Source organism: Haliotis cracherodii, unplaced genomic scaffold, assembly GCF_022045235.1.
Source record: "Haliotis cracherodii isolate W230 unplaced genomic scaffold, xgHalCrac1.p SCAF_8, whole genome shotgun sequence".
Taxonomy (NCBI): Eukaryota; Metazoa; Mollusca; class Gastropoda; order Lepetellida; family Haliotidae; genus Haliotis; species Haliotis cracherodii.
The window spans coordinates 5,091,477-5,119,401 of NW_027266341.1; the positions used below are offsets into that span (position 1 = coordinate 5,091,477).

Here is a 27,925-nt window from a genome sequence, read left to right on the forward strand (position 1 = left end):
TTGAGTAGAGTCCCACACTCTCAGAGTGAGGCACCCGTGATGATCCGGTTTAGAATAGGTCTTCAGCTACCCACGCTTGTCGAAAGACGCAACTATGCTTGTCGAAAGTGGCGACTCAAGGGATCGTGTGGTCAGGCTCGCTGACTTGGTTAATGCATGTGGTCGAATCCCAATTGAGTGGATCGATGCCCATATTATGAGTCACTGGATTGTCTGGTCCAGACTCGATTATTTACAGACCGGGGTCATATAGCTGGAATATTGCTGAGTGCGGCGTTAAACAACAAACAAATCAGAGTGAGGCACTAATCGCCAGCATATAAAGTCATCGATCTGACATTACAGCCACGGAGGCTTACACACAAATTGAAGTCCAACAAGTGGTAGTCTAGATCACGTACTTTGTGTACCCTTCTGACAAGCGCAAATTGGCACGGCTCCTATGGCCGAAAGCTATGAATACACAATGCATTTTAGAAAGAGGTCAAATGTAACAAATGTTATATTTGGAATTACATTTTCTTAGTACAGGACAGTATCCGTGATCTAGTGGTAGGGCGTTCGTGGGAGGGTTTGATCCCCAGCCGCGTTAAACCAAAAGACGTTCAAAGATGGTACTTGTTGTTACTCTGCCTAGCTTCAAGACTTCAAGACTCTTTTATTCTGTAATAAAGGCCTACTCTGCCTAGCACTCGGCAATAAGGGGTTAAAAAGGGCTGGTCGGCTCGGACTCAGTCGACATAAGTCCGGACTAGTACAAGCAGCCACACACACGTGCATGCACGTCGCTTTATAAGTGCAATAATCTTGAAGGCGACGTTAAACCCCATTTTCACCTCCCTCCACTTCTTAGTAAAGTACAAATTCTGGTACGTTTTGGGGTTGAGGCCTATCCTTGATTCGAACCCACTCTCTTTAGAGTGAGGCACCTAATAACCAGAACACCTAGTCAGCGTTACCAAAATAAAACTAGTATTTGAAGCACCCACCCATGTTACTGTTATGTATGATATAAAGTTTGAATTAAGTATTTTTTTTAACTCACAGTCACTTCCTTATAGATCTTTGTTCTTAAGTAATAATGCTCTCACGTACGTGTTGATGTTAGGATATATCTCAACTATCGAAAAGATCCACTGGTTAGCCCAACAACAACTAAATGACTGGCTTCTATTGGCATGATGGCGAAAACAAAATTGTGTACTTGTAGTTTTGTACAGACACTGCAAATATATTCACCTCATTAAGCAACTCACCCAACACTGATCGAGAGACCAATCCAAAATAATTACACCAACGATTAAAATGTTTTCACTATTTTTATGTCCAATGTATTTCCTTCAAAACAGCATGAATTTAAAAAACATGAGTAAATTCCAGTTCACCCAACAAAGCATTTTGCTTTAAGCATGTTAAAAGCAAATATTGTCAAAACAAGCTTCCATTAACATTTCACGTCTTAAAGTTCTTCCTTGTACACACCTGAAATTCTCTTTACTATAACAGCCCATTTGCGAAGCAATTTCATATCATCAATTGATAATGGCTCAGTCCAAGGCCGACATCGCCTATACTTATACTATCACTATATATATATATATATATATATATATATATATATATATATATATATATAGTCTACACAAGTCCTAAAAAAATCTCCATTTCATACTGCTTTCGCCCTTGGGTTTCATCACAAGCGAAGCATATATTGTATCTAATTGATGCGATTTCATTTACATTTGTAACTTTGTAATAATTCCATCTCTGAGATATTTTGCAAACTGGCTGGACCGCTTATAAATGATTAAATATCAACATATGATAAGATATGTTCACGTGCTTCGTCATGCCAGTTTGTTGAGAGCTGGGCCGGAAGTTTAGGAAGCTCATGCGCAACAGGGTGTGAAACTGTATACAATAACCAATCAAAAGGCTCGTTACAAAGGTAACAGGGCAGGTGCTTGTCGCCATATTTGTTTGTACTTCGGCAGTCTGACGAACATCGTCAATCTTGAAGTAATATTTACGGATCAAGGAAATCGAGATCCATTTTCAAAATGGAACGAAATGTTAGATATGAAGTGGTAAGTTGTATTTCACGACACCAAAGTAATGTAATGAAGATTTAGCGGATATGACTTTGGATTTCTTTCGATGTGGTAGGCCTATCCACATTTGTGACAAGTCAGAAAACCCATTTGACATGGTTCAGACTGTTTATCTCGATCTGTTTATCTTTGACTAGGCATCACCTTATGTGCTTCGTTGCTTGCTGTATTTGACCTTAACATGGTGACAATGCATTTTCAAATAAGTTAGGTACCGAAACAATGTGAATGTGTACAAACCCGAGTTTGGGCAGGTCAGGGATAACAGATCGGAGTAAAATATGTCATTCGGAATATATCTCGTAAATAATCGGAGTATAACGATGAATAATTTACGATATTTAAGTTGGGAACGTTTCCGAATTTTGCTATTAATGCAGCAGCCTATGATCCTTTTTTTCCTGTCACTCAGTCTGAGACAAAAACCTTTTGAGACTACTAGACTGTGTTGTCTTTTATCGTCACTATCCAAAACAGAAGAAATTTTCTTTAACATCAGTTATTACAGGTAAGAATAAAACATTTGCTCATTGGAGCACTCATTCTGAACAGTTTAAGAGAAGAAGTATATAATCAACTAGGATGCTGACATGTAGGCCTACATAGAAGCTGAAACATTTTTACACTTATATAGTTAAAGCGAAATCATAGTGGAGAATCCTTTGTAATATTTATATTATAGAGAGCATTTGGGTGGGGTCTGACTATTTCCGAGGAAGTCTGAAGAAATATCTATATGATTTAGCTTTTCGAAAATCTTTTGGCAGCGAATTCCAGATTCTGGTGGCCTCAAAAGTGAATGAATTTAGCCCGAACATAGAAGTTGTTATTTAGGGATATTATGTGCCAATCTGTGGTAATATCCATGTTTTGTGTGGGCTAGATCCATCAGTGATCATGTCACGGATAAACACAGATCATAGTATGGTAAATCAAGTAATACCCTTTCAGCACACTATCACAAACTATTTCATAATGTAAAAATTGGCCCTATAATAAGATTTAGCTTTATTTAGCTAAATCTGTTTATGGTCAGCTCCACATAATAAATACTAGTAACTATCCCCATTTACCATTTGTTTGCAAACATTCACTTTTCACAATACCCCGTTAAACAATGCTATAAATACTCCCCATAGCAACCATACGTCATTTCTCCCATGACGTCACTGCCCTTGGTCTTATGACGTCACAACTTTTACTCCCCAACCTTCAAGTCGTCCTACAACACAAGGCATCCCGCGATTAGCGATTTCACCTCTCCACCCCCCACCCAAAACCACCCCAATTCAGGTTGTGCCTTCTCCACAGTGAAGAACAACATTGTACATAATCTTATCAAGTTGTTTATAAATGTATCGTTCTTATTGCTGTTATATTATTTCAATAAATTTGGTACAGTGGGCATGGTGCAGTTGGGGGATTTAGTTTAACACCATGCTTGTGTGTGTAAGATACTTTAGCTGCCTGCTAGCTACAGCGGGAGCCAAAATACTTATCGCCTCCGTCTGCATCATCCACGCTCTGCCCATTATATTCCACAAAACATCATTGTTTGTTAATCTTTCCTTCTAAGGTAGTCTGAACATAATCATCAACATATTTGGTGGTATTTTATACATACGATATTGAGGTGATGTTTGTTTTTTTATTTTGAAGTAGACAAGTTCTTGAAAACACTTTGGGTTCAACGTTTAAATTTGTTTCCATAAACAACAGAATAAAATAAATATGTACAGCAGATACAACAACTGCACTAATGATGGTAAATGTGTTGGAGATGTACCCTGATATTGATATTACACGTGCATTAGTGTATAATACTGTGATATGAGGTGAACCCTCAGCTGTTCGTTTGGTTGAGAAGCCAGTTATAGCACACTTATCAGAGCTCCAGATAAGCTTTAGGTGTTGTGGGTATTTTACCCATGCATTTTAAAATCATTGGGTATCAGTAATTCTATCTGCGTATTCAAATTTCTGTTACCCACTAGTTTTTACACATGTGGGTATTTAAGTTAAATATTTAAAAACACTATTCATCTAGTCCCTGCAAACTGGTGTCGTGTGGGTTCGAGAGCTTTATAGGACTCAAAAATACCACGATACTTCCACAAGAAAGTGTGATGGCAAATGGTCATGATGTAACTGTCACCGTGGAGTTTGGCAAGGTTGACGGAATGCCCGTTTATAATTTAAAAATAAGTTGCTGATTTGCTAATCGAATACGCAGGGTTACTTCACAATATTTTGATGATACGCACAAGTTTTATTTTTGTAGCGTATCTGTAATGTTCGTTGCGTATTTGATACGCTTGGATTATATTTTACTGTGTATTTCTGCATTTCTGATGCGTATTTCACGCAGATACCCAGCTTATCTGAAGCTCTGCTTATCATCAATGCTTAGTTACTCTTGAAAGAATTTGATACCTTCTATTTACAAAAATTAAAAACTGTTAAAAGGGTCTTGTATGTTTTCAATACTTATATTTTGGAAACAGAACTCATTAACATTCTAACTTCTTACCTGCTTACAAACAACTGGTATATAATCAATGCTCCGCAACAACATGTAAAGTGAGACATTTTGTCCATCAATAATCATCACCTTTCCTTGTTCTAGTTGGTTGGTGAGGAGGAACAACTTCCAGCCCAGCCAGTTGCCATGGCGATGGTAATCCCTCCTCCCCCATATCAGGAAAATACTGTATCTCAGTCAGGTGAGTGTTTGATGACAATGGAATTATGTCGGGTCAGCTTGTTCAGTTGATTTCATTCTTATTTTCCATTAATCATGTCATGCTCAGTTTTCATTGTGTACTTTGTGATGCATTTCATGAAATGAAATAAGACATAATTAGTGGTGATTATGAAATAATTACGTTACATTGTTTGATTCGCCCTGATGGTGACCCTACACTGACCAGTCTGTTACTCATGTAAGAAAATATTGATTTTTTTCTTTGATCAGTGTGGGGTGAAACATCATATGCTATCTGTTAATTCATTATACTAGGTTTGTGACCATGGTTACACTCATGAATTGTATTTGATAATGTATAGTAAACATGGTCAAGCAGTTAGGACTCAGAAATAGAAACAGTTCGTTATAACTGTTAATCAGTGCTAGACGTCATTGGTCATATCCAACTGCTCCACAGCTCATTCCTACCTAGTGGTTTATGTAAAATAACTAGATCTGGTGAAAAAACAACTACCCGATAGTCCCTCCTGAATTAAAATACAATACTTCACTTGCTTGACGCTGTTTGTGCATTGCCATGATTATGTTTGTGTATGTTATAGCCATGTGTTACTGTGACAGTGTACCTTTGTGTACAAAAGCTCTGTGGCCATCAGATGTTGTGTCTTTATAAAAGGTTTCATTCATGGTATATAGAGTTGTACACTTTGGCCCAGGCCCCTGTCTCAACAAGGCTCAAAGTAATTATGTTTATCATGCATGTTTGGATCTACTATCAACATAAACACAGAAATATTTTTTTGCTATAATCATGGACACAATGAACATATGGTTAAGTTAGATTGTTTGGTATAACTTTTATAAAAGTGTAGAAAATGTCAGCAAAAATTCCCATCTTGGAAATGTAATTTGCCACATCATTTTCCTACAGAAATAACTAGTTATTGCTTTGCAAAGATGACTTGCATAATAGGACCACTTAACAAGGTGAAACTTTATTGTTTATTTCGACATTTTTGCATTAAATGAAATGTTAACATACCTATCAAGTTTAAGAAAATCCTAATTTTGAACACCATTATGTTCTCAATTTGTCTACCAAGGACATTTTAGATAAATGCATGCATGGACTCCTGACACAGTTCTCATGTTAATATACTGAAGACACAGTATCTGATGTACAGGGAGATCTTACAGCCTTGGATATGTACAACTTGTCCGTGTGTTGTCGAGTCTTAAGGCCTAAACATATTGTTGGGGTCCCCTAAGTCATGCCAAGGACATAATATTTAAGGTCCGCTGGAAGCACAAATAGATAGACCCTGTTCTAATTATTTAGACAAGTAGCTTCTTACTCACACAACGGGATTTGCAGGGGTATTAAAAATGGACATTGTCCTGTTCATGCAAGATGTTGTTTCCGGAGCAGAAAAACACAATATTTCTTCAGCCAACATGGCACATAGATTACTGTAGATAGGTCTAGTGGTGGACTGGTGCCTTTTGATAGAATGGAAGTTTAAAAAAAATAATTTTATGAGTTTCCATGGTTACACTTTTGGCTTAGGTTGGAAATAGCAGTAGTGCTTGTTTCTGGAGCAGATCTTGAAAGAGGTACAATACCATATTTGACGTAATAAGTGCCCCACTCTAATAAGCGTCCACGGTGATATTTGGTGATATATTGGCTGGTGAACAATCCCAATTAGCACCACTTCCAATTAATAAATGTACACAAGACTTATTTATTTGCATATAATACACACTTGTGTGTTATATGCACCCTTAATTATGGACAATTAAATTCTGGGAAAATATATCTATTGTACATAAACATTTCAGGCTGTCACCATAAACCACGATATTTATCTTTCAACTCTGTTTTTTTTCTTCACCAAAATATTATTCTAATAAGAGCCCCCTATTTCTAATGTTGAGAGTGCCCTGGGCACTTATTATGTCGAATACAGTATTTCTTCACCAAACTTGGCGCATAGATAGGTCTAGTGATGAACAGGTGCTGTTTGATTGTTTTGTGATTTATTTTGAGTTTCAATGACAATTGTCATATATTTATTTAAGACAAGTATTTTCCACCATTGTGGCAGATATGGACTACTTTGTACCCTTGTGTAAATTAGTTCTACGGGACTATTTGCTTTGCTTGAATTATGCTGAATTGGGTGTTACAGTAGGACAATGAATTTAGATCATCTGGACTTGATACAACATTGTTTCTGTTTCCAGTATGTATTTGATGTTGAGACCTGCATCTTGTTCTGTTTTCAGATCCTGCTGTGTATGGGGAGACTAAGCTGCCATCCTACGTGGATGCCACAACTCTACCATCCTACGAGGAGGCGGAGAGGACAAAGCAGGAGGAGATCCAGAGGCTGGACGAAGAAGGACAGAGAGACCCTGTACGTTACAGCAATAGCTGATAGAATAGGTCCCTCCAACCACAATAGCCCCATTTACATTCTGAGGAAACTTTGGTGCTATCTATCTTGCGTTTGACCTACAAGGGCCAGGGGGATAGCCTAGTGGTTCAGGTTCGATTGACCCACATGGGTATAATGTGTGAAGCCGATTTCTGGTGTCTCCTGTGGGTTTTTTACTGGACTAGTGCTCACTCACTCGGTCAATTGCCATAAGAGCCCGCTTAAGAGCATTGGGTTGTATGGCTGATTGCATGTCATCTTGCTCTGATAGTGGGGATCATTGCTTAAGCTGTCCGTCCCTGGATTGTCTGGTCCAGAGGACATTATTACTAGGCTGCTGTGATAATGTTGAAATATTAATGACTGCAGGGTTAAACAGCATTCACTCACTCATTCTTTCCTGAACAGCAAATATAACATAGAGAACACGTGCCTGTAATGGCTGTATCAACATGCTTCAACATGTTCAAGGTTTGCGCAGGCTTAGAAAGACTTGAATTTAGCACTTCAGTCTTGAGAAAGCCTCATATTTTATATTATCCCCCACCCCAAAGAAGTTGGCAAGGGATAGTAAATTGGGTCTGTGTGTCTGCGTCCCAAAATCGTTTCCGGAGCATAACTCAGAAGCCGTTAAATATTTTTCTACGAAACTTTTCATGTCATGTTCATGCTGAACAGACTTTGCTATTTAGGAATTTTTATTTTTTTTAAGTTTCCGTGGCAACAAGTTGGACTTAGTTCTATGAGGGTGGTGTTCATTTCCGGAGCGTAACTCAAAAACTGTTTAATACTTTCTTACCAAACTTTGCCTGTCTACCAGGCACATACTGAACTGGTTCCTTTTGCTCTTTAGGAATTTTTAAAATATTTTATTTTTTTTATGTTTCCTTGGCAACAAGTTGGACTTAGGTTCTGTAGGGTAGAGTTTGTTTCTGGAGCATAACTCAAAACCCGTTCAATACTTTCTAAAAAAACTTTGCATGTTTACCAGCCACATACTGCACTGGTGCCTTTTGCTATTTAGGAATTTTAGAAATATTTATATTTTATGTTTCCATAGCAACAAGTTGGACTTAGAAAACAATAAGGGTAGGGCTCGACTCCGGATGAAATTTTCCACATCTATCAGACACATGCTGAAGTGTTGCCTTTTGCTGTTTATGAATTTTAGAAATATATTTAGTGCTGCAATTACGCCATTTACAAAAAGGTTCAGTGAACATAGTTCACGGGAGCTAATGCATTGCATACAACTGGACATGTAATATTGGCGGGGGATATGAGTATTTCATGCTTGTTAAATCTTGAATTGAAAAGGCTTTAACATGCTTAAAGTGGGATGACGATGCCTTGAATTTTGCTGCCATTGGTAACTCTGCTTTTGAGATATATAATATGAAGTATTGTTTTCTCTAAGAGTGTGTGGTGACATCATGTAGCAAGAGAGTTATCTGCAGATGAATCCATAAATGACATTGTGACACTTGTATTCTTGAATATTATTACAATGTATTTGGATATAGAAATGGAGCCATACTGGAACTTGATCTTTTCTGTTGAACGTTTTGCTAGCTTTTGCCTCTTCATCACTCTAAGGAGTCGAGTGAACTTTTTACGACTTTAATGTTGTTTTCTTCAATCAACTTCTTAATTTCGATGTAAGTCTACCTTCATTTTCACATTGCCACCAATAACAGATGTCTTGGCATTTGTCATATTGGGTTTACCATATATTGCCGTCAATAAGGAGATCCCCCTGTAGTAACATTCAAAGTCAATGCTAATTCATATATCCCATCTGTATGGCGAGGTGAGGCTTATTTGAACTTTATTTGCAGAAAATATATAGTATGGATAAGGAAATTAGATATAGTTGGCATTTATATTGATAAAATTGTTCTAGTAATAGTTATTTTGGATGAAATGCGAAGTTTCACTGTCAAATGTCAGTGCAGGGCTGGCTTTGAAATATTTGACATCACCAGTGGAAACTTAAACAGCTAGAAAAGGATGTGAAATGTCCCCTACATCCACCCCCACCCCCACCACACCCAGTACAGCTCCCTGTTATTACACCCTCATTCTAGGTTACTGAAGGTATCTGAAACTCCAGTTCTAGACAGCAATAGCAGGGATTTATCTGGAGTTGCTCAGAGGCGGATATTCGGCCCAAAGGCTGCAGCAAATGACCGTAAAAATTCCCCAATTTATGTTCAATTTCTCAGATTTTTTGATGACACTCAACTGTTCTTCCTTGTATCAGCTATTAAAGGCCAGTACTCTGTATCCTGTACATACAAAATAACCATTGGAACGTCCTCTCTTTTGTTTATTGTCCTTATTTGGGTTCCCAGACTGAGTACCCAGTGGAGGTCAGACACTTTGTCTGTCATGACGCCAGTCTTCAATATCAAAATCTCATGTTATGGTGTTTTTACCCATTCACAAGTTCTTGTCCTTACGATACTAGACAGTGTTATAGCTTATTGTTTGCACCAGCTTCCTCATGTACATTTCACGTTTGTAGTCAATACAGGCTATCTGCTCCCCACCGACCAATCGTGGGAAAAGAGCATAGTCTGAGATAGGATAAGTTTAAAAATTTGTAAGTTTTCCATTAAATTGTATATTTATAATGCTTATCCTGTCTCACGTGCACTGTGCTCTCCCCTCCATCCCCACATCATAGTTTCTCTAGCCTGACAGCTCGCAGAAAGAGAATGATCTGGCAGGGCCAGTCAGGTGATTGGTTAGTGATAGGTCACGACGCACAGGATTACAGTATGTCACCCATTTGTTTGGGTGGTGACCATGGTGATGCTGAGATGTGTTCGGGCAAAAAGCTGGAAACTTTACTCAGTCAAACGAAATCCATAATGTGTGATACGATATGAATAAAATACACAGTCTAATGTAAACTTTACAATTTGCAAAAGTATCATATTTTCCCTATTTGTCTGCCAAGGGCACTCCCAGATAAATCCCTGCATATACTCTCGTCTCCTGGTGTCTCAGTTAGCAGCTCAGATGATGGCTTTCTTTCACAGCAAACTTTTTTGTTTCAGACTCAGGACCGATTCACGGACATGACAATTGGAACGGATGGCATGTTCATCTGTACTTTTGTCAGTGAGTAATATTGTTCTGTGAACATATTTTACCTTGCTGATTATCTGCAGAAACCCATTGAAACAGACCCTTTGTTTCTTTCAATCAGAATCTATTTAAGGATAAGAATTTATGGATGAACAACTTCTTTATTATCCCCCGCCCAACGAAGTTGGCGGGGGATATAGAAACGGGCTCCGTCCGTCTGTCACGTTTCGTTCCCGGAGCATAACTCATAAACCGTTCAATATTTTTTCATCAAACTTTGCAGGTCTGTCAGGTACATGCTGAGCTGGTGCCTTTTGCTATTGAGAAATTTTAGAATTTTTTATTTTTTTATGTTTCCATGGCAACAAGATGGACTTAGGTTCTGTGAGGGTAGGGACTTAGGTTCCAAAATCATCTTATTTTTACTATTTCCATGACAAGTTCCACTTAGGTTAAAAAAGGTTAGGGTTTGTTTAGATTTAATTATGTCATAAATTCTGCAACAGGGGCGGGGGTTATAGCCACGTTAGTGGCAAACTCTTGTTACATTTAAGAGCGAAGTTTCGGTGTAGGTTCTCTACTCCAGTATAACAATATCTACTCTACTGTATAAACATTGCCTCCTACTTGTATATATACTTGCCAACCACATTGTGTAAATCACTTGCTTGATAACGGTCTTAGAACCTTCACCAAAATGTAGCTCTTAATCGTAATAAAGAAGTTGTTCATCCATAAATTCTTATCCTTACTTAGTACTCCAACTTCTAAATGCCTATCAAAGAAGTCAGAATCTATCTATTCAAATCAGTGTCAATCATTTTATGAACATGATGAACAAAAGGATGTGTTTTTTTATATGTTATGGTAGTTGAGAAACTAGATTTGTGAAAAGACTTTTGATTATTTTGTGTATGTCAACAATAAAGTAGGTCATTAATGTTATTGATCATTAATATTTAACAACATTGTACTTAAATATAGGCCAGCAGTGACAAAGGTTAGAGCTGAAACTGCTGATTGAGAACCACATAGCTGACATAATGATGACATTTTAGTAATGTATATCCATATAAGTGAAGGAATTTTGGGAGAATGTTGTATTTCAACCTCAGTGTGGCCATGTTGATGTTGTCAGTTGCCTTCCTGTTCAACTGGATCGGCTTCCTCCTGTCCCTGTGTATTTCAAACACTGTGGCAGGCCGCTGTGGTGCTTTGGCCGGCCTGGGACTCTCCATTGTCAAGTGGGTCGCCATAGTCAAGGTATGTCACACACAAAAACAAGACTTTTTAAAACAAATGTTATGTTAAAGGGACATGCTATATTTTAATAATGTCATTAATATCAGATTTATTTCTGGTACAAGATCTCTGCATGAACATGAACATCGATCAGATGTCAGATTTGTAAAATGGAAGCACACTGGTTTTCACCTTCAGCTTTGAATTTTTTATTATAGCCTTGAAAAAGTCTGAAATTTCAAGTTTGTATAAACCATGGTCATGTTACATGGTATCACTTGGTTGATGAAATAAGTCAGTCGGGATGTAATGGTTTGACAGTATGGCTGAAAAATCTTGCTGAAGAGATTACAACTGTTAGATGAGAACAGTGCATTGATTGGATATTGACATGTTTCGTTTATGAGAGGAGTTTTTCCCGCTTCCTGACATCATGTGAAGCTTCTTCAATATCCACTAAAGGGACATAACTCTGTTACAGCACAATAACTGGGCGCAGGACTTCGCATCTGGAGACTCATGGTTGTGGTGGATCCTTGTCATCTGCGGTGAGTGCACACATCTCAATATAGTGGTAGATACATCTCTCTATTGTCTATCCAGAGACTGTCATGTAGAAAGTAAACTGATTTTGTTCCCATCAACCTATGCTTGTCATAAGAAGCGACCTTCTCAGAGTTCTAGCGGAGAGTTGCAATATCTGTGGTTCAGTCCTCGCCTGCATCATACCAAAAGACATTAAAAGATGGCACTTGATGTTATCTTGTCTGGTGTTCGGCAATAAGGAGTGAAGACAAGGACTCGCTCAGAGTCAGTATAAAGTCTCTGGAGTGGGGTATCTCTTAGGCAAGCACGAAAAACCGGCATTAGTCTGAACTAGTACAATGAGCCACACGCACACACACCATGTGTCGCTATAGAAGGGCCAAACTCTTTGACTGCGACGTTAACCTCCATTTCACTCCACACCATACATTAATGTGACCGTCGAGGATTTGTGGAATTCATTTTTCATCATCTGTGACTACAGGGAAGCAATGCTACCCTGTGTGAGTGTGACCTTCTACTCATATATTAGCCAATGTTAAACATGATGTCATTCAGATGACAAGAGAATTCACATGCAATGGGATTGATAATTTAATGACATTTTCTACAATTTCAGGATTTCTGCTGTTCATCCGAGGTTCAATCCAGTATGTGCGGGTCAAATATGAGTGGAATCGGGTGGCTGGTCACATCCGACAATACCGCCTCATTTAGATCACTTCTGCACACAAACAGGCATTCACGGGACGTGATACAGGATTTGCACTCACAACAGTGCTGGTACCAAGGATAGTTATTCCATGTAAAAAAAGATCCTTAGATTGATTACAATGAGAACAGATATCTATTGTGAGTGCAGATCCAGTGTTAATTGAATTGAGAAAACTATACGCTTGATCAATGATATTATTCATTTTTCAATTGAAAGCCATTACCACATTTGAATGAGGGATTGATAGTAACTTTCAGTTGGTAATCATGATAAGGTAATCCTTGTATAATGTTATTGTGTACATGTGGTTGTTGTGTATAGTTTTAATTTAAGTGTGCTACACCTGAAATAGATACTGCCTAAAGTTGAATGTGTACTGTCATGAAGTTAGCTTGTTTTGATCACCTATACAGACATACATTTCATTATGCTGTCAAGGGCATGTGTAATATCTGTTTCAGTGTTTATTGAAGGAAGTGTGTCGGTGTCTAAGAAAACATGAACAACATTTTTCGTTAATTCTAGGCTTAAGTTTATGATGCCTTCAGCTACCGTAATGGTCAGGTGGAGGTATTTTCCAATACTCAATTCGTGTAGAGTAGTCTCCTGCATTCAGCTGAATGTGATTCCCTGTTTCGGAGTTAAAGGGCTTTTAACAGTTTGTATATATTGTTTTGATTATATGAGACTTAAATTTCTGCTTTGAAAGTAGTCGATGCTTTCAGCGTGTGTGAAAGCTGAGATATTGGTCTTTCATGGATGTATACATTTGTTATATATTTGTGGGATATTTGTAAATACATAAAGTGACACGCGTAGCTCTTTTTTTTATGCACTCAAGTCAAAGTTTTTGTAGATACACTTGCTTAACAAGACAATTCAAATAGAATGTTCATAATTTTAGTCCCATTAGGAAGATTAACAGTGTTGTGTTGACTAGAGATGAAATTAAGTCCCAAATACAGCACTTGTATTAACGTCTTGGCAAAATGACAAAATATACGAGCCTTTTGCAGGAACATATATTGTGCAAAGCAGTATTACATTGAAAATTATCCATTTCAAGTTTGATATAGCTTTATGTATAACAAAATACCATTGCTTTTTATGAAATGTTCGATAGATGGTATTTGAATTTAGTGAAATAGTGTTATCATCGAGGATTGAACTTTCAAGAGACGTATGATTATGCATTGACATATAAGATGTAATGCAAACTAAATACACATGTATCTTTCTTTTGTGTGTTATTTTGGTAATGTATTGGCTGTGAATGTACTGTTGTCTGTGTCTTAGACCACAGCAGCTGTGACAGTTGTGTTATTGTTGATGCGGCTATAAACATTATTCACTCACTCAAGACCACAGAAGATAATGGGGTCTCGATACCATGGGTAAAACCCACCAAGGAATGTTCATTCAAGTCATAGCAATATTCATGTTTTTATAGAATTTAGGATATATGAGAGGTGAAAAAATGTTTTTTCGGTTGTTAAAAGGTTAAGTTGCTCATGAGAGGCAACTGTGGTCCAAGTGTTCTCATTCTGAAGACAAGTATTTGGGTTTGTCTCGGTGCAGTGTGTGATGCTCATTATTAATGTCTACTGATGTGCGATGTTGATCCAGAAATGTTACAAGCAGCAAAACAGTTAATCTCCTCACTCAAAAAGAAATTTGGGATTAGGAACCTCAATATTCTCATACATCCGGATCAAAATGTTAGAATATGTTTCATATTCACAGTTGATGTTAAAGATATCTCAGACAACGATTGAAAAAAAGGAAGCAGCATTGATCATACACTGGGTTTACTTATAAGACCATCTTTTCAAGGAAAGTTTGGTCCATAAATTGATTTCATTTACTAAAGCCTTGTTTTCTCTGAGTTAATTACCCCCTTCTGTAGTCACTACCATATTCGTGCTTGGGTGGGGTTTATGACAGTGGTGTTTTCTCTCCTGCTAAGGTGAACAAAGAGGCAAGATCCTTCTCTCACTGTAGTGGGGATGTACATCAAAACCACTGTTGCTATCTGCTAATCTGTTTTTCCTTATTTCACCTGAAAGAATTTGTTTTGAAGACAGCAGATTATTTTTATTCAGAGGAATAACATGAAATAATTGGAACAGTGATACATAATTAGCCATTAGTTTTCATTGCAACAGTTTGAGTTGACACAAATTCAAATCTTTTTTCTTAAAATAATTTTTTATTCTAAAATGCCTTTATGTTTTGTTTCAGATGATTGAAATATTAATTTGGAATGTGGGTGTGGTAGTGATGGTGTACTATGTGCTTCAGTTTCTGTCAGTTTTGTCCATTTCTATCGGAGAATAAATAATACTAAAATGTTCACCATGGCTATGTTTTTGTGTGTGGTGGATTACACTATATTTCCACAATCAGTATTGCTCTGGTCAGAACTTGATCATGTTGAGTTGGCTGGATGCCAGAGGTACCCTGATATGATCTGCCCCGTGGGGGTTCCGGGTTAGAGTAGGTTACAAGCAACTTATGGTTAGTGTGATTTGAAACTTCTGATTTGATAGCCAAATCGCCACTGAAGCTGATATGTCTACAAACTCTCTTATTGTCCATCCCTGGACATGCCAGAAACTATGATTGTAGGTTCGCCCCTATTATGTTTCTTAGTTTGTCAACACAATATCCGTGCTCATGGTTTTCACCAAAGTAGCAAACATCTGAGACCTGCATCTCTTGGGAGGCTTTCCTCCCACATTGAGCTAACACACCATGAGATGACTGTTGACATGACATGGGATACTGTTAAAAGCGGTGGTATACCCAACTCACAACATCCTTCTTGAAAAGCAGTTGAAACTACCTTAAAATACTGCATGCCAATAGGTAGTGTCTGAGATTTGTTCTAAAGTCTGTGGCACCTTATCAAAAACTGTTTAATATGCTGCGAGTGAACATGTTCCTTCAGCCATCTCAGTAGGGCCTCACTTTAAGAAATCACTGGCAGCAGTGGGTATCATACAATACATTTGGGTTTTCCATTTGTTTCTTTGTAATTGGAATAAATATGAAAGGTAGACATGGGGTGGAATATCGGCCATAAGCAGATCTAGATTAAACCCTGTATATATATACTACTCAAAAGAAGTTGAAGAACACCCTAATGTTTCATATGAATATAGTTTATCTGTCATGGCAATATTCCACCACCTCGCAGAATCCCCACAGGATAAACCTGCAATGAGTGAGTGAGTATGGTTTTACGATGCTTTTAGCAATATTCCAGCAATATCACGACGGGGGACATCAGAAATGGGCTTCCCACATTCCACTCATGTCGGGAATCAAACCTGGGCCTCCCGTGTCGAGCGAACACTGTAACACTAGGTTACCCTACCACCCCTAAACCTGCAGTGAGTGATTTTTGGATAGCACCACACTTGGCAATATTGCACCTGCATTGTGACTGCTCTTCATTGATAGTGTCATGAGGCAAACCAGAGATTGAAAGCAGGATCGACAATCTCGGTCTCAGGGTATGACTGATACAGCAATTCGAAAAGGTGTATCCTCACAACACAAGTTGTGAAGTGAAACACAAGCAAGTAGACTGACATAGGTTGAAACAAGGGGCTGAAACACACATGAAAGTGGACTGAAATAGGTTGAAACAAGGAACTGAAACACATGCAAGTGGACGGACAGGTTGATACACACATGAAAGTGGACCAACGGATTGAAACAAGGAGCTGAAACACACATGAAAGTGGGGTGACAGATTAAAACAAAGAAATGAAACACATGAAAGTGGACTGAAATGGGTTGAAACAAGGTGTTGAAACACATGAAAGTGGACTGAAATGGGTTGAAACAAGGTGTTGAAACACACATGAAAGTGGACTGAAATAGGTTGAAACAAGGAACTGAAACACACATGAAAGTGGACTGACACAGGTTGAAACAAGGAACTGAAACACATGAAAGTGGACTGACATATTTGAAACAAGGAGCTGAAACACATAAAAGTGGACTGAAATAGGTTGAAACAAGGAGCTAAAACACACATGAAAGTGGACTGAAATAGGTTGAAACAAGGAACTGAAACATATGAAAGTGGCTGACATAGGTTGAAACACATGAAAGTGGACGGACAAGTTGAAACACATGAAAGTGGACTGACACAGGTTGAAACAAGGAACTGAAACACATGAAAGTGGAGTGACAGGTTGAAACAAGGAGCTGAAACACATGAAAGTGGCTGACATAGGTTTGAAACACACATGAAAGTGGACTGACATAGCTTAAAACAAGCTGAAACACACATGAAAGTGGCCTTGAAGCAAGGTGTATGAAAAAAGGTGCGTATCCCCACCCCACCTCACCCCAATATCCAATCAGCCAAATCAGGCCATACTTCATTTTTGTGGCATTTACAAATATTTGACCTTATAACATGAAGAAGGAAGGAAAAGAAAAACAATGATGGTTGGAGGAATAGGGAAAGAAAAATATTTAGAGTTACCTCCCTTATCGTATTGACACACATTTGTCATGATTCGTTACAACTCATTGTGTTTTGAAATTTTAGTGACTTGCCAAACATTAGACTTGCATGGGCTCTATTTGATTTATATTTGTATCAGGGTCTGTAAGACAGACTATCACTGTTGATGAGGGATAAGACCTGGAAATGGTGACGTCACTTATAAAACAAGGTGCGAATGAGTCCAAGACATTTATCGTATTCTAGATAGGATAAATAATTCCTTTGGATAATTTAGGATGGCAGTGCCAGGAACTGAATGGAGTCTGAAATACCAAAATATACACATAACACAAGCTCAGAACTCCACCATTTAACCAAAGTAAGGGAGGTTTTCCTTACTTTTTATCCCACATTTGGGGACATAGGTGCTTCAATTTGCTGACATGTCGGTATTTGATGTTTATGGGGTCAAATCCCATCCATATTTGCCCTGATTCTCGGTTTGTCGGCACCATGCAATGCTCACGGGCTTCATGAAAGTGGAAGACATCTAGCAAAAGCATTACTTTGGGCTTTCGTCACACAAATGCAGGTTGATGTTCGGATGTCAGTTGTTTAATACATATGATTAAATGAACGGAGGTCCTGTGGAAATAAATACATGGTTAAAATATGCAAAATACCTACACATACAATGAATGAGTGTAACGCCGCTTTTAACATTATTCCAGTTATATCACAGCATGTCAGCTTGGACGAAAGCCTGAAGTGATGCAGGTCTCAGACCTTTACCACTTCAGTTAAACCCACGAGCACGGGTATGGTGCTGACAAACCTAAAAACATAATCGGGGCGAAACAGGATTCGAACCCACAATCATAGGTTTCTGGCGTGCCCAAGGGACCCAACTCTGCAGAGTGAATCGCGGCACCTTAGACAACTGGGCCACTGGTGTCCTCCTACACATACAAATCAAACAGTCCATTATAAAACATTAACAAATATTTGAATCATTTATGATGACATACATTACTATGATCAATCTTAATTAGTTTTATCTAAGTTTGCTCTAAATATCAAGGAACATTTGTCATAGAATAAACTGACACACACAGGTTATCAATAGTGGTGATAATTACATAAATACATAACTCTCTATTTCAGTGCAAACCAACATTAACACATATAATGATCCTCACCAAGTGTATGAAACTGTGCCCTGTGATATCCCAACATTGTATACATAATTGGACTTGCCGGGACACACCTGAACATATAATATATATTTATAACATAATTACAGTGTAACATATTGCATCCATATGTTAACATTATTAGGTATACAATAACTCTAAAATATGTATTCTAATCACTCACCTCATCATACATACATTTATTCATACATGTGAAGTTGGGCGCAGAACTTTAATTTAAAGGTAAATAACTTCAACATATGTACATGTAGCGGCCCATGATGGGATTCGAACCATGGACCTTCTGATCCGAGGTCGGATGCCTTGTCCACATGACCAAAGAGGTTAACCCTGTCAGCAAGCTGACAAGGTAAGGATGTCATCTGTGGGATGACTCCACGCCAGTGGCTTTCAAGCAGAATCGTTTCAAGCTGGTCAGTCTTCAGCCAGTCCATCCGGACAAAGAACGTGGAAGGTTAGGATATAAGAATATTATTTGATTGTTCAAGATATTATTATTTAATGGATAAATGAATATATCAAATGAGCAATTAACCGTCAAATTAATATTTCCTGTAATATTTATTTTTAAAAAGTGATATTAATTATTATAGGTCTTGAACTGGTAGTATAGAAGTTAGAACATCTCAAACTTTATTCCTTATTTGTATAGTCATCAAATCATAGATATATTTGGGCTGCAGGTTCTGCGTAGGCCTATCATACGGGAAAAGCTACATATTCTAATGCAAAGAAACAACTACAACAGAGTACATTATAAGAACAAGCTTTATCCAAATATATATGAACATATGATTAAACCATTGTCATATAATATAGAGGAATTGACTACGGGAAAATGTGTTATTCACAGATAATGTTGGTCTTCTCACAAACAACTACTCCCTGATTGTCCGGATTTTACTTCCATTTCCCCAGAATTCCGTTCGACCGGATATCAAAACTACATGCGCACCTGTAAAGGAGATTTCTGCAATAAGTGCAATTCGTCCGACAATATTGTTGAACTAAAATTAGAAGTTAAATAATAGACTGTTGAATGATTATTTAAACCAAAGCCAGTGAACAGAAAGAATGGGGAAACCAAAGAAAGGCAAGAAGGGACAAGCAGATGACTTGTAAGTGATCGCATGGCGACATTTAACCACATGTTGTTAACTTGTTTTCAAACGTATTGCTGTCAAGACAGTACGGACATGTGATAATGTAAACACATGTCACTGGCGATTAAATATAGAATCTTTCCTAATCTATCCGTAGATGAGCCATGAAACTATCGCCGGAAGTGGTGCAATTTAATTTATCATTTACTATATAATAGTCCAGCAAGCATAACAAGAAGCTAGTTTCTCCACTGTCAACCATATTGTTGAGGGGGTAAAGACAAAATATACAGGAAATATTGGCAGTCAGACGAACTGAGTTCAATCGGAACTTGTAATTGTTTTCATATTTATTCGATTCAGTTTAATACTTGACTTGATAATTGTGTGACATTGTTCAGAAATTCTTTAAGAATTTATTTAAGTTTTAACTTCAAATAGAATCTACCAAAAAGCCAGCAAAGGTAAGTTTCCAGTGTTTTATTTTGTATTTGAAATTCATAGCAAAAAAATAAATTTGTATGTCGAAAAGCAGCAGTGCAATGATTGATCATGATGGTGTGTCAGTTAACAGTTACATGCTGTAACAGTTGCAGAGAAACATTTATGTTATATGGTCCTGTATCAACATGATAAATGTTTATTTTACCTAATACAGGTTTAAAGATGGATTAGATCTCAATGTCATGGGCACATGATTACTGGTTAGCGACCAATTATCGTCAACTCCACGTGTGCACACGATCACATCTCGTTTTACGTTTGTTTGTTTGTTTTCATTAGAAGAAAGAAATATTTATGCAAGAATGATGAACAAAACTTATTCTTGTGAGGAAATATTAAAAGGCACACCATATAATCAAGTACAATTTTAGAAAAGACACAGGAGCGTTGTCATATAACTAATTCATGAGTAAACAGACATCCAACATGATGATAATGCACATTCAGTTCTGTTAGATAGCTTACGATCCATCTGTCCATTTGTCCCAAAAGTACAATGATAAAACCTTGTTGAGATATCTTTCCACAAATGCATAACCCTGTATATGTCGCAAGATCCATAGTACATACTGTTAAGATATGTAGATCAGATTTGGGGAATATTGGTTTACGTAAGTTTGCAGACGACAAATTGATGATAGTATTTCTTATTAAGTGTAATGAATATAAAAATTAAGTGATATACCAGAGAAAATAGAAAATGTAATTTGTATAACTGAATCAGTGCGTGTGATCACGTGGCACATGCTGTTTAGACAATGGTGCTAACTGCTACAGTTGGTCGAAGGGAAATGTCTACATGGTCTATTTCCACTGTTTTGATTCCCTATCATTGCGTTATAACAGAAATCTTGCAAAACTTATTCCACGGACAGAAATATGAGTTTGTGGACATAATTTCACAAAAATCATAGTTATTATTCAACTTTATTCACAGAATGTTTAAGAAATAACATGAAAAAAATGGCGATAACTGTTCGATGACCTGTACATGCTGAAATATGCAACAAATCAAGCATTGAAATTTATTCAAATACTGATAAAATCAGGAACAGTTTTAACTTATACATGTTTATATGTTTCATCTATTTGTGCAAACAGATTTTAATTGATAAACAAGATGAAATTCTAATTTATTCCTGACACTAATGATTGTCTATTATGTTCAGAACATAAAAAATCTATTATGTTCAGAACATAAAAAATCCCTGAATGGACCTGGCTTAGAACATGTAGGAAAGATCCCCATTGCATAGTCTTTTCAATAATCATTTGTGCCCACAGGTCTCAACTTGCCTCTTGTTATCGTTCCAGTAGAGTGTAGTGTTAGCTTATGGACTGTTATTAGCTGAGCTTACTGAACTGAATGTAGACTAAAGTCACAGACTGCTCTATTGCTGATTGTTAAAAATTCAGTACTAAAACTTTTCATGAGGACAATCTCTTCAAAATTTCACAAATTATGTCATAGGGTATTGTGACATGTTTTAAAAGTTTGTGGTTCTGTTTGTGACGGATGGTCGGTGACTTAGCTGATTGCGTCAACGTTATTCGGCATACATTTCCAATGCTGACCTCATGGGTTCGAATGCCAGATTCACCCTGTCTGTCATCCTAGACCTGTCAGACCCACCCGTTCATGGGTTTCACAAAAGAAGATCTTCTCACTTTCGTATTTTCTCTTTTTAGCAGACTACAGACACCAAAGCAGCATTAAATAAGCCTAGTTCACCTTATCAATATTTACCTTCTTATGAAATACACATGATAAATGGCAAATATTATTTTTTAGTGTTTCCATACAGGATCTTCTGATTTGAGAAAGAGAACGTTTTCTAACAACCAACTTAATAATCATATGGAATATTTAATGTGAGCCAAAGGATTATTTGTTTGTTAATTGACATTCTGTTTTCATGTTAACCCTAGATAAATATATGTTTTGCAGTAGTGATGAGGAAGTTGTCATTGACCCACTGGCAGAAATGGAACATAAAGAAACAAACCCTGCCCCTGTCGCCAAGGCAACAAAGAAAGGAAAGAAAAACAGGAAGAGAGACGATGATTTGTAAGTACCTATATATCAGTTTATTTTGTCAGAAGGAAACAAGGCATATTATCATTAAGTCATCATAACATCTTTCTGACTTGCTACTCTCTGTATGGTAAAGGGCCATACAAGTCGGACATCATGGAGTTTGCTGTGTCATCACTTGCTTGTTATGTCACAACTGGACAGGGGCCTATGTAAAAACCTTAAACTACTCATTCACCACTGGTAGATGGCTCCTTTTCTAACATCACTATGACCTTACAGTATGATTTATTTTTGCTTTTTAAAATAATATTTTCCAGTGAAGACGATGTGGCATCAGAAATAGCTGCTCTCTCACTTGACATGAAGTCGGAAGAGAATGGTGAAGATGCACAACCAGCTAAAAAGAAGGTGGGACGTCTGTACTGCTGACAATCACTACACTGAGTCAGACAATCACTATACTGTGTCAGACAATCACTGCATTATGTCAGATATTCACTGCAGCGAGTCAGATAATCACTGCACTGTCAGACAATCAGATCAGAAATAACACATACCCGGTACAGTCAAGTCTTGTTAATCTGACACTCGCTAATCCGACAATCGGCTTTATCCGACACTAATGATGGGAACCGATTAAATCAGTGCTATTTAGACCCGTTAATCCGACAGTCTCGCAACTCTGACTCCGACACACCTAATTTGCAACAAATTACCGAAATCACTCATTAATCAGTCTCGTTAATCCGACACAGTGATCTGCGCACTCCGTGGTCATCTGCCCTCGAGTACACAGCCTGTGTTTCAAAGTTGCGACTTCCATTCCAGACTATGCTTTTTAAAGTATTTTGAATCGGTCATACAGTCCGTAACAGTTGTTTTGTGTTAAACTTTAGAGGTTGCATGATTAGAAAACATATTCTGCCAACAATGTAACATAACAATATGAATATTTATTTTATATTTTTTATTATGTGTTTGAATCCTTATCTATCGTGTAGTTGTCCGATTTTCGATCACAAACGTTGATACTACTAAATTTCGTTTATCCGACATACTCGTTAATCCGACATAATCATATGCAACCATCGATGTCGAATTAACGGGACTTGACTGTTTCTTGAAATGCAACAGGAGGATCATAACTTTATGTCCGATTGAGATTCTGGACTAGGTCCCCAGCAACCTATGTCTGACGTAAGGGCTAACTAAATAGATCGGATTGTCAGTCTTGGTGACTTGGTTGATAGCATGTCATCATACCCCAATGGGATGGATCGTTGTTCGCAATATCGATCACTGGATTGTCTGGTTCATGACACAATTATTTACAGGCCACCATCATTTAGCTAGAATATGGTGTGACATTGAACAACATACATTCTTATAAATGTTGAATGTTTCAGGAGAAGAAGAAGAAAAAGAAGAAGGCTGTGGACAGTGATGACGAAGAGGACGATGAGGAGGATGCTGCAGTGAAAACCGCAGTGAAAACAAAGGGAAAGAAGCCAATGGCCTCATTTCAGATGCTGATGATGGATGACGATGATGACGATGAGGTAGGTTTTCACGAACTATTCTCTTGGGTAGCAGGCCACCTGGGAATTCTGACCTCCAGTATCCAGTGCTTGTTTAAGAGGGCTCCAGTGGATATGTGACCTGGCTCATTGTGTGGTCCTCTAGGGTGTTGCCAATCACTGGTTTACCTGGTCCAAGACTCAATCATTAACATGCCTCTGTGATTGTGCTAGAATACTGCTGACGGTGACATTAATAACATTTTACCATGGATTTGGGAAGCACTGTTTGGTCAATTTGAGGTATGAAACAATGATAACCATCTCTTAGTGAAAGCTTCTGTGATGGCCACCTCTCTAAATAATGCTTGTCTTAAAGTATTTGTGGAAGAGGATTGTGTTGAGTGGCAATCAAGTATTATTGGTAGCTTGGTCTGAGCACACTGGCTGATGTGCCTTTTGTACCCCAGTGTTTTAGACCCATGATAATGGTTCTCACACTATCATGCATTAAATTGTCTTTGTCAAAGTCTTGTTCATCAAAGGGCCGGGCAATTATTTGTTTGTTGGATAGCAAATTTTTTCTGCCTGGGATGATGGGGAAGTGACATGTCTGGACCTAGGTACGTTACCAGCTGGTTAAGTGTTTTACATCTCCCTGAGGCAAGGGAGATAACTAACTGTAAATTCCAGTTTCAACCCTTGCTGAACTAGGCTGGAATTTCTGGGCTCGATCGTAGTGCCACCAGTGGCTATTACGAGTTTCGACACCTATTGACCAATCAGATTCCACCTCTCATTTCACTTGTTTGCTTCAAACAAAATAGCGGCGGCCAGTAAAGATGATCTGATCTATATTCGAGATCTATACTGTAATAAAATGGGACAAAATATAATTCCACAATTTCAGCTTAGTTCGGCAAGGGATGAAACTGGACTTACATAGTCAGTTAACTCCCTTGCCTTGGGAAAAGGAGTGTTTTATATCTAACAGGGTCCTGACTGATAGGGTCCAGACTAACAGGGTCTCCTGACTAACAGGGTCCAAAGTAACAGGATCTCCAGACTAGCAGGGTCCAGAGTAACATGGTCCTGACTGATAGGGTCCAAGCTAACAGGGTCCTGACTAACAGGGTCCAGAGTAACAGGGTCCTGACGAGCAGGGTTAAGACTAGCAGGGTCCTGACAAGCAGAGTTCAGACTAGCAGGGTTCTGACTAACAGGGTCCTGATAAGCAGGGTTCAGACTCACAGGGTCCTGACTAGCAGGGGTTCAGACTAGTAGGGATCAGACTAGCAGGGTCCGGAGTACCAGAGTCCTGACTGATAGGTTCCAGGCTAACAGGGTCCTGACTACCATGGTCCATAGTAACAGGGTCCAGACTAGCAGGGTCCTGACTAAGAGGGTTCAGACTTCCAGAGTTTAGACTACCAGGGTTCAGATTAACAGGGTCCTGATTATCAGGGTTCAGACTCACAGGGTCCTGATTATCAGGGTTCAGACTCACAGGGTCCTGACTAGCAGAGTCCTGACTAGCAGGGGTTCAGACTAGCAGGGATCAGACTAGCAGGGTCCAGAGTAACAGGGATGTTCAGACTTGCAGGGTTTAACTTGATGTCAAACCGTTGATAAATGTTTTGAGAAGTCAAGTCTTTTGGAGTGCAGCTTATATAGCTGCAGGATTCTAAGATAGGTAAAGTAAAGTCAAGGTAACCAAGGATGTTTCTCGCTGTTGTTCTTGACGTGTTTGTTTCAACTGGCAAATGAGTAGTGTTATTTCAACATTTTCTTTAGGTACAATCAACAATCTTTGTGTTTCAGGATGAGGATAAAAGTGACAATGAATCAACTCAAGAAATGAAAACTGAAAATGTTGTCCTTGAATCTGTTGTTGAAAGTACAACCAAGTCTAAAAAAGATAAGAAGGCCAAGAAAAAAGAAAAGGCCAAAACTACAGAAGAAGAAGATATTGATGCAATTTTAGCAGCTCTGGAAAAACCTGCAGAGAAGAAGAAAGGTAAGAAAGGAAAGAAGGCAGAAGAAGATAGTGTTGCCTTGGAAACAGATCAGAATGAGGCTGCCCCTGCTGCAGCTGAAGGCCAAGTTGTAACAATGGACGATTTGGAAGGTGAATATGAAGACAAGAAGAAGAAAAAGAAGAAGAAGGAGAAGAAAGTGGAGAAGGCAGAAGATGATGAAGATGAGAAGGTGGAGGAGGAAGACGAGGAGGAAGGTAGCACTGTCAAGTCCGCAGCACAGAAGAAGAAAGAGAAGAAGGAACGTGAACGCCTCAAGAAGTTACAGGTTTGTATATTTTCATGTTCAAAATGAATAAAAATGTAATCTGATTTTGAAACATTAAACGTAGCGCCAGGTGTATTGTGATTATCTGATTGGGCTGTTTGCATTTGTCTTTTGTTGTTTCAGAAGAAGAAGTCTGTGCCTAAGGATGGAGAGAAGGAAGAGCAGAAGGAAGGAGAGGCAGAAGCTGAGAAGATAGAAGAAGAAACAGAGGCAGCAGGTGAGCTGTTGTCGGGGATAACTGAGCAGCAAGTGTCCTTTTAGATACTTCTTTGTGCGGTGCGTGTGTGAAACAATAGAACAGTAAAATATCTCTACAGATGAAAAGATAACATGTTTAATGGTATTGTTTTCTAACTTTGTAGCTGATGGGGCAGGAGAAGAAGAGGAGGGGACGAAAAAGAAGAAGAAAAAGAAAAAGGGAGAGAAGGAAAAGGAAGAGAAAGCCAAGCCTAACAAGAAGGTATGTGTCCCTGTGAAGAAGATGAAGCAGTCTTGAATCCTTCACTTCATTGATGCTTTGAAAGAAATTATTTCTTAGCATAGTCCAGGAATTCTCATCTTAGTGTAGTCCAGGACTTACTTTTTCAGCAATTGTTTTCTTAGTATAGCCTGGGAACTGTTTTCTGAGCAAAGACCGGGAATTGTTGTCGTGGCGTAGTCCAGAAGTTTGTGTGTACTTTCCCTCCCCTGACATGCTAGCCTCCATCTGCAGGTTGCAGCCATCAAAGCCCATCTGAAGATGATTCAGGAAGAGCAGGAGAAGCTGAGACAAGAAGAAGAGGAGAGAATCAGACTGGAGGAAGAGGCAGAGAAGGCGCATGAGGAACAGGTGGGTCAATATGGTCAAGGGAGATCACTCTACTAAACATCTTGTGTACTCTTCAAGTGATGTCTTCCTGTATTGTAGTGTGGATGTTTATATAGTCAACATTGTCTCAGATGACTTTTTGTGGATTGAAAAGCTGAGGTGGCTAAGGTTTTAATATTTTTAATCCTTGTGAATACAGTTTCACAAGTGACAGTTAAAATACATGGAAGAGAGTTATCAAATATCCATGTCTATCACAACTTGGTGTTTGTGCACATGTTTGGTGAGGGTGTAGTGCTGGGTTAAGTGCGAACTGGTTGGGTCGATGGAGGCAAGTGTGTGTTGAGTTTGATGCGGGTGTTGCTGCTTCACAGCTGCGTCTGGAGAAGGAGAAGAGAGAGAAGAAGAAGCTAAAGGAGAAGGAGAAGAAGGACCGACTGAAGGCCGAGGGGAAGTTGCTCAACGCCAAGCAGAAGCGTGACCAACAGAAGATCAACCAGATGTTGCTGGCCATGAGAGAACAAGGTGAGTCCCCCACTACAGATGTGCCACAAGGTGAGTCCCCCCCACCACAGACATGCTACAAGGTGAGTCCCCCACACTACAGACATGCCACAAGGTGACTCACCCACACTACAGATGTGCCACAAGGTGACTCCCCCCACACTACAGATGTGCCACAAGGTGACTCCCCCCCCCCCCCCCCCCCCCAACACTACAGACATACCACAAGGTGATTCCCCCCCACTACAGATGTGCCACCAGGTGACTCCCCCACACTACAGACATGCCACCAGGTGACTCCCCCACACTACAGACATGCCACAAGGTGACTCCCCCACACTACAGATGTACCACAAGTTGAGTCCCCCACACTACAGACATGCCACAAGGTGACTCCCCCACACTACAGACATGCCACAAGGTGACTCCCCCACACTACAGACATGCCACAAGGTGACTCCCCCACACTACAGACATGCCACAAGGTGACTCCCCCACACTACAGACATGTCACAAGGTGACTCCCCCACACTACAGACATGCCACAAGGTGACTGCCCCACACTACAGACATGCCATAAGGTGACTCCCCCACACTACAGACATGT

The 27,925-nt window shown here is 38.8% G+C and overlaps 2 protein-coding genes across 4 annotated transcripts in view; both read left to right on the forward strand.

Annotated features, from left to right (window-relative positions):
• Positions 1-1,950: 1,950 nt before the first annotated feature.
• On the forward strand, positions 1,951-15,211 carry LOC139449921 (NEDD4 family-interacting protein 1-like). Its single transcript, XM_071231531.1, has 7 exons — positions 1,951-2,087; positions 4,738-4,834; positions 7,108-7,238; positions 10,325-10,388; positions 11,494-11,618; positions 12,079-12,145; positions 12,763-15,211. Exons 1-7 carry the CDS (start codon positions 2,061-2,063, stop codon positions 12,858-12,860), a joined length of 609 nt encoding a protein of 202 aa, XP_071087632.1. The 5' UTR covers positions 1,951-2,060; the 3' UTR covers positions 12,861-15,211.
• A 4,265-nt stretch (positions 15,212-19,476) lies between these two features.
• LOC139449345 (eukaryotic translation initiation factor 5B-like) overlaps positions 19,477-27,925 on the forward strand; it is a 115,558-nt gene continuing 107,109 nt past the window's right edge. For 2 of the 3 annotated variants that reach the window (XM_071230667.1, XM_071230668.1), the window contains exons 1-9: positions 19,477-19,658; positions 22,096-22,215; positions 22,503-22,593; positions 23,592-23,744; positions 25,524-26,006; positions 26,130-26,223; positions 26,369-26,466; positions 26,719-26,835; positions 27,189-27,339. In XM_071230667.1, the coding sequence (XP_071086768.1) occupies positions 19,615-19,658; positions 22,096-22,215; positions 22,503-22,593; positions 23,592-23,744; positions 25,524-26,006; positions 26,130-26,223; positions 26,369-26,466; positions 26,719-26,835; positions 27,189-27,339 (1,351 nt within the window). In that variant the 5' untranslated portion in view covers positions 19,477-19,614. Of the gene's footprint in view, positions 19,659-19,885; positions 20,108-22,095; positions 22,216-22,502; positions 22,594-23,591; positions 23,745-25,523; positions 26,007-26,129; positions 26,224-26,368; positions 26,467-26,718; positions 26,836-27,188; positions 27,340-27,925 lie in introns of those variants that run through there. The other variant, XM_071230669.1, reaches the window with a different exon arrangement.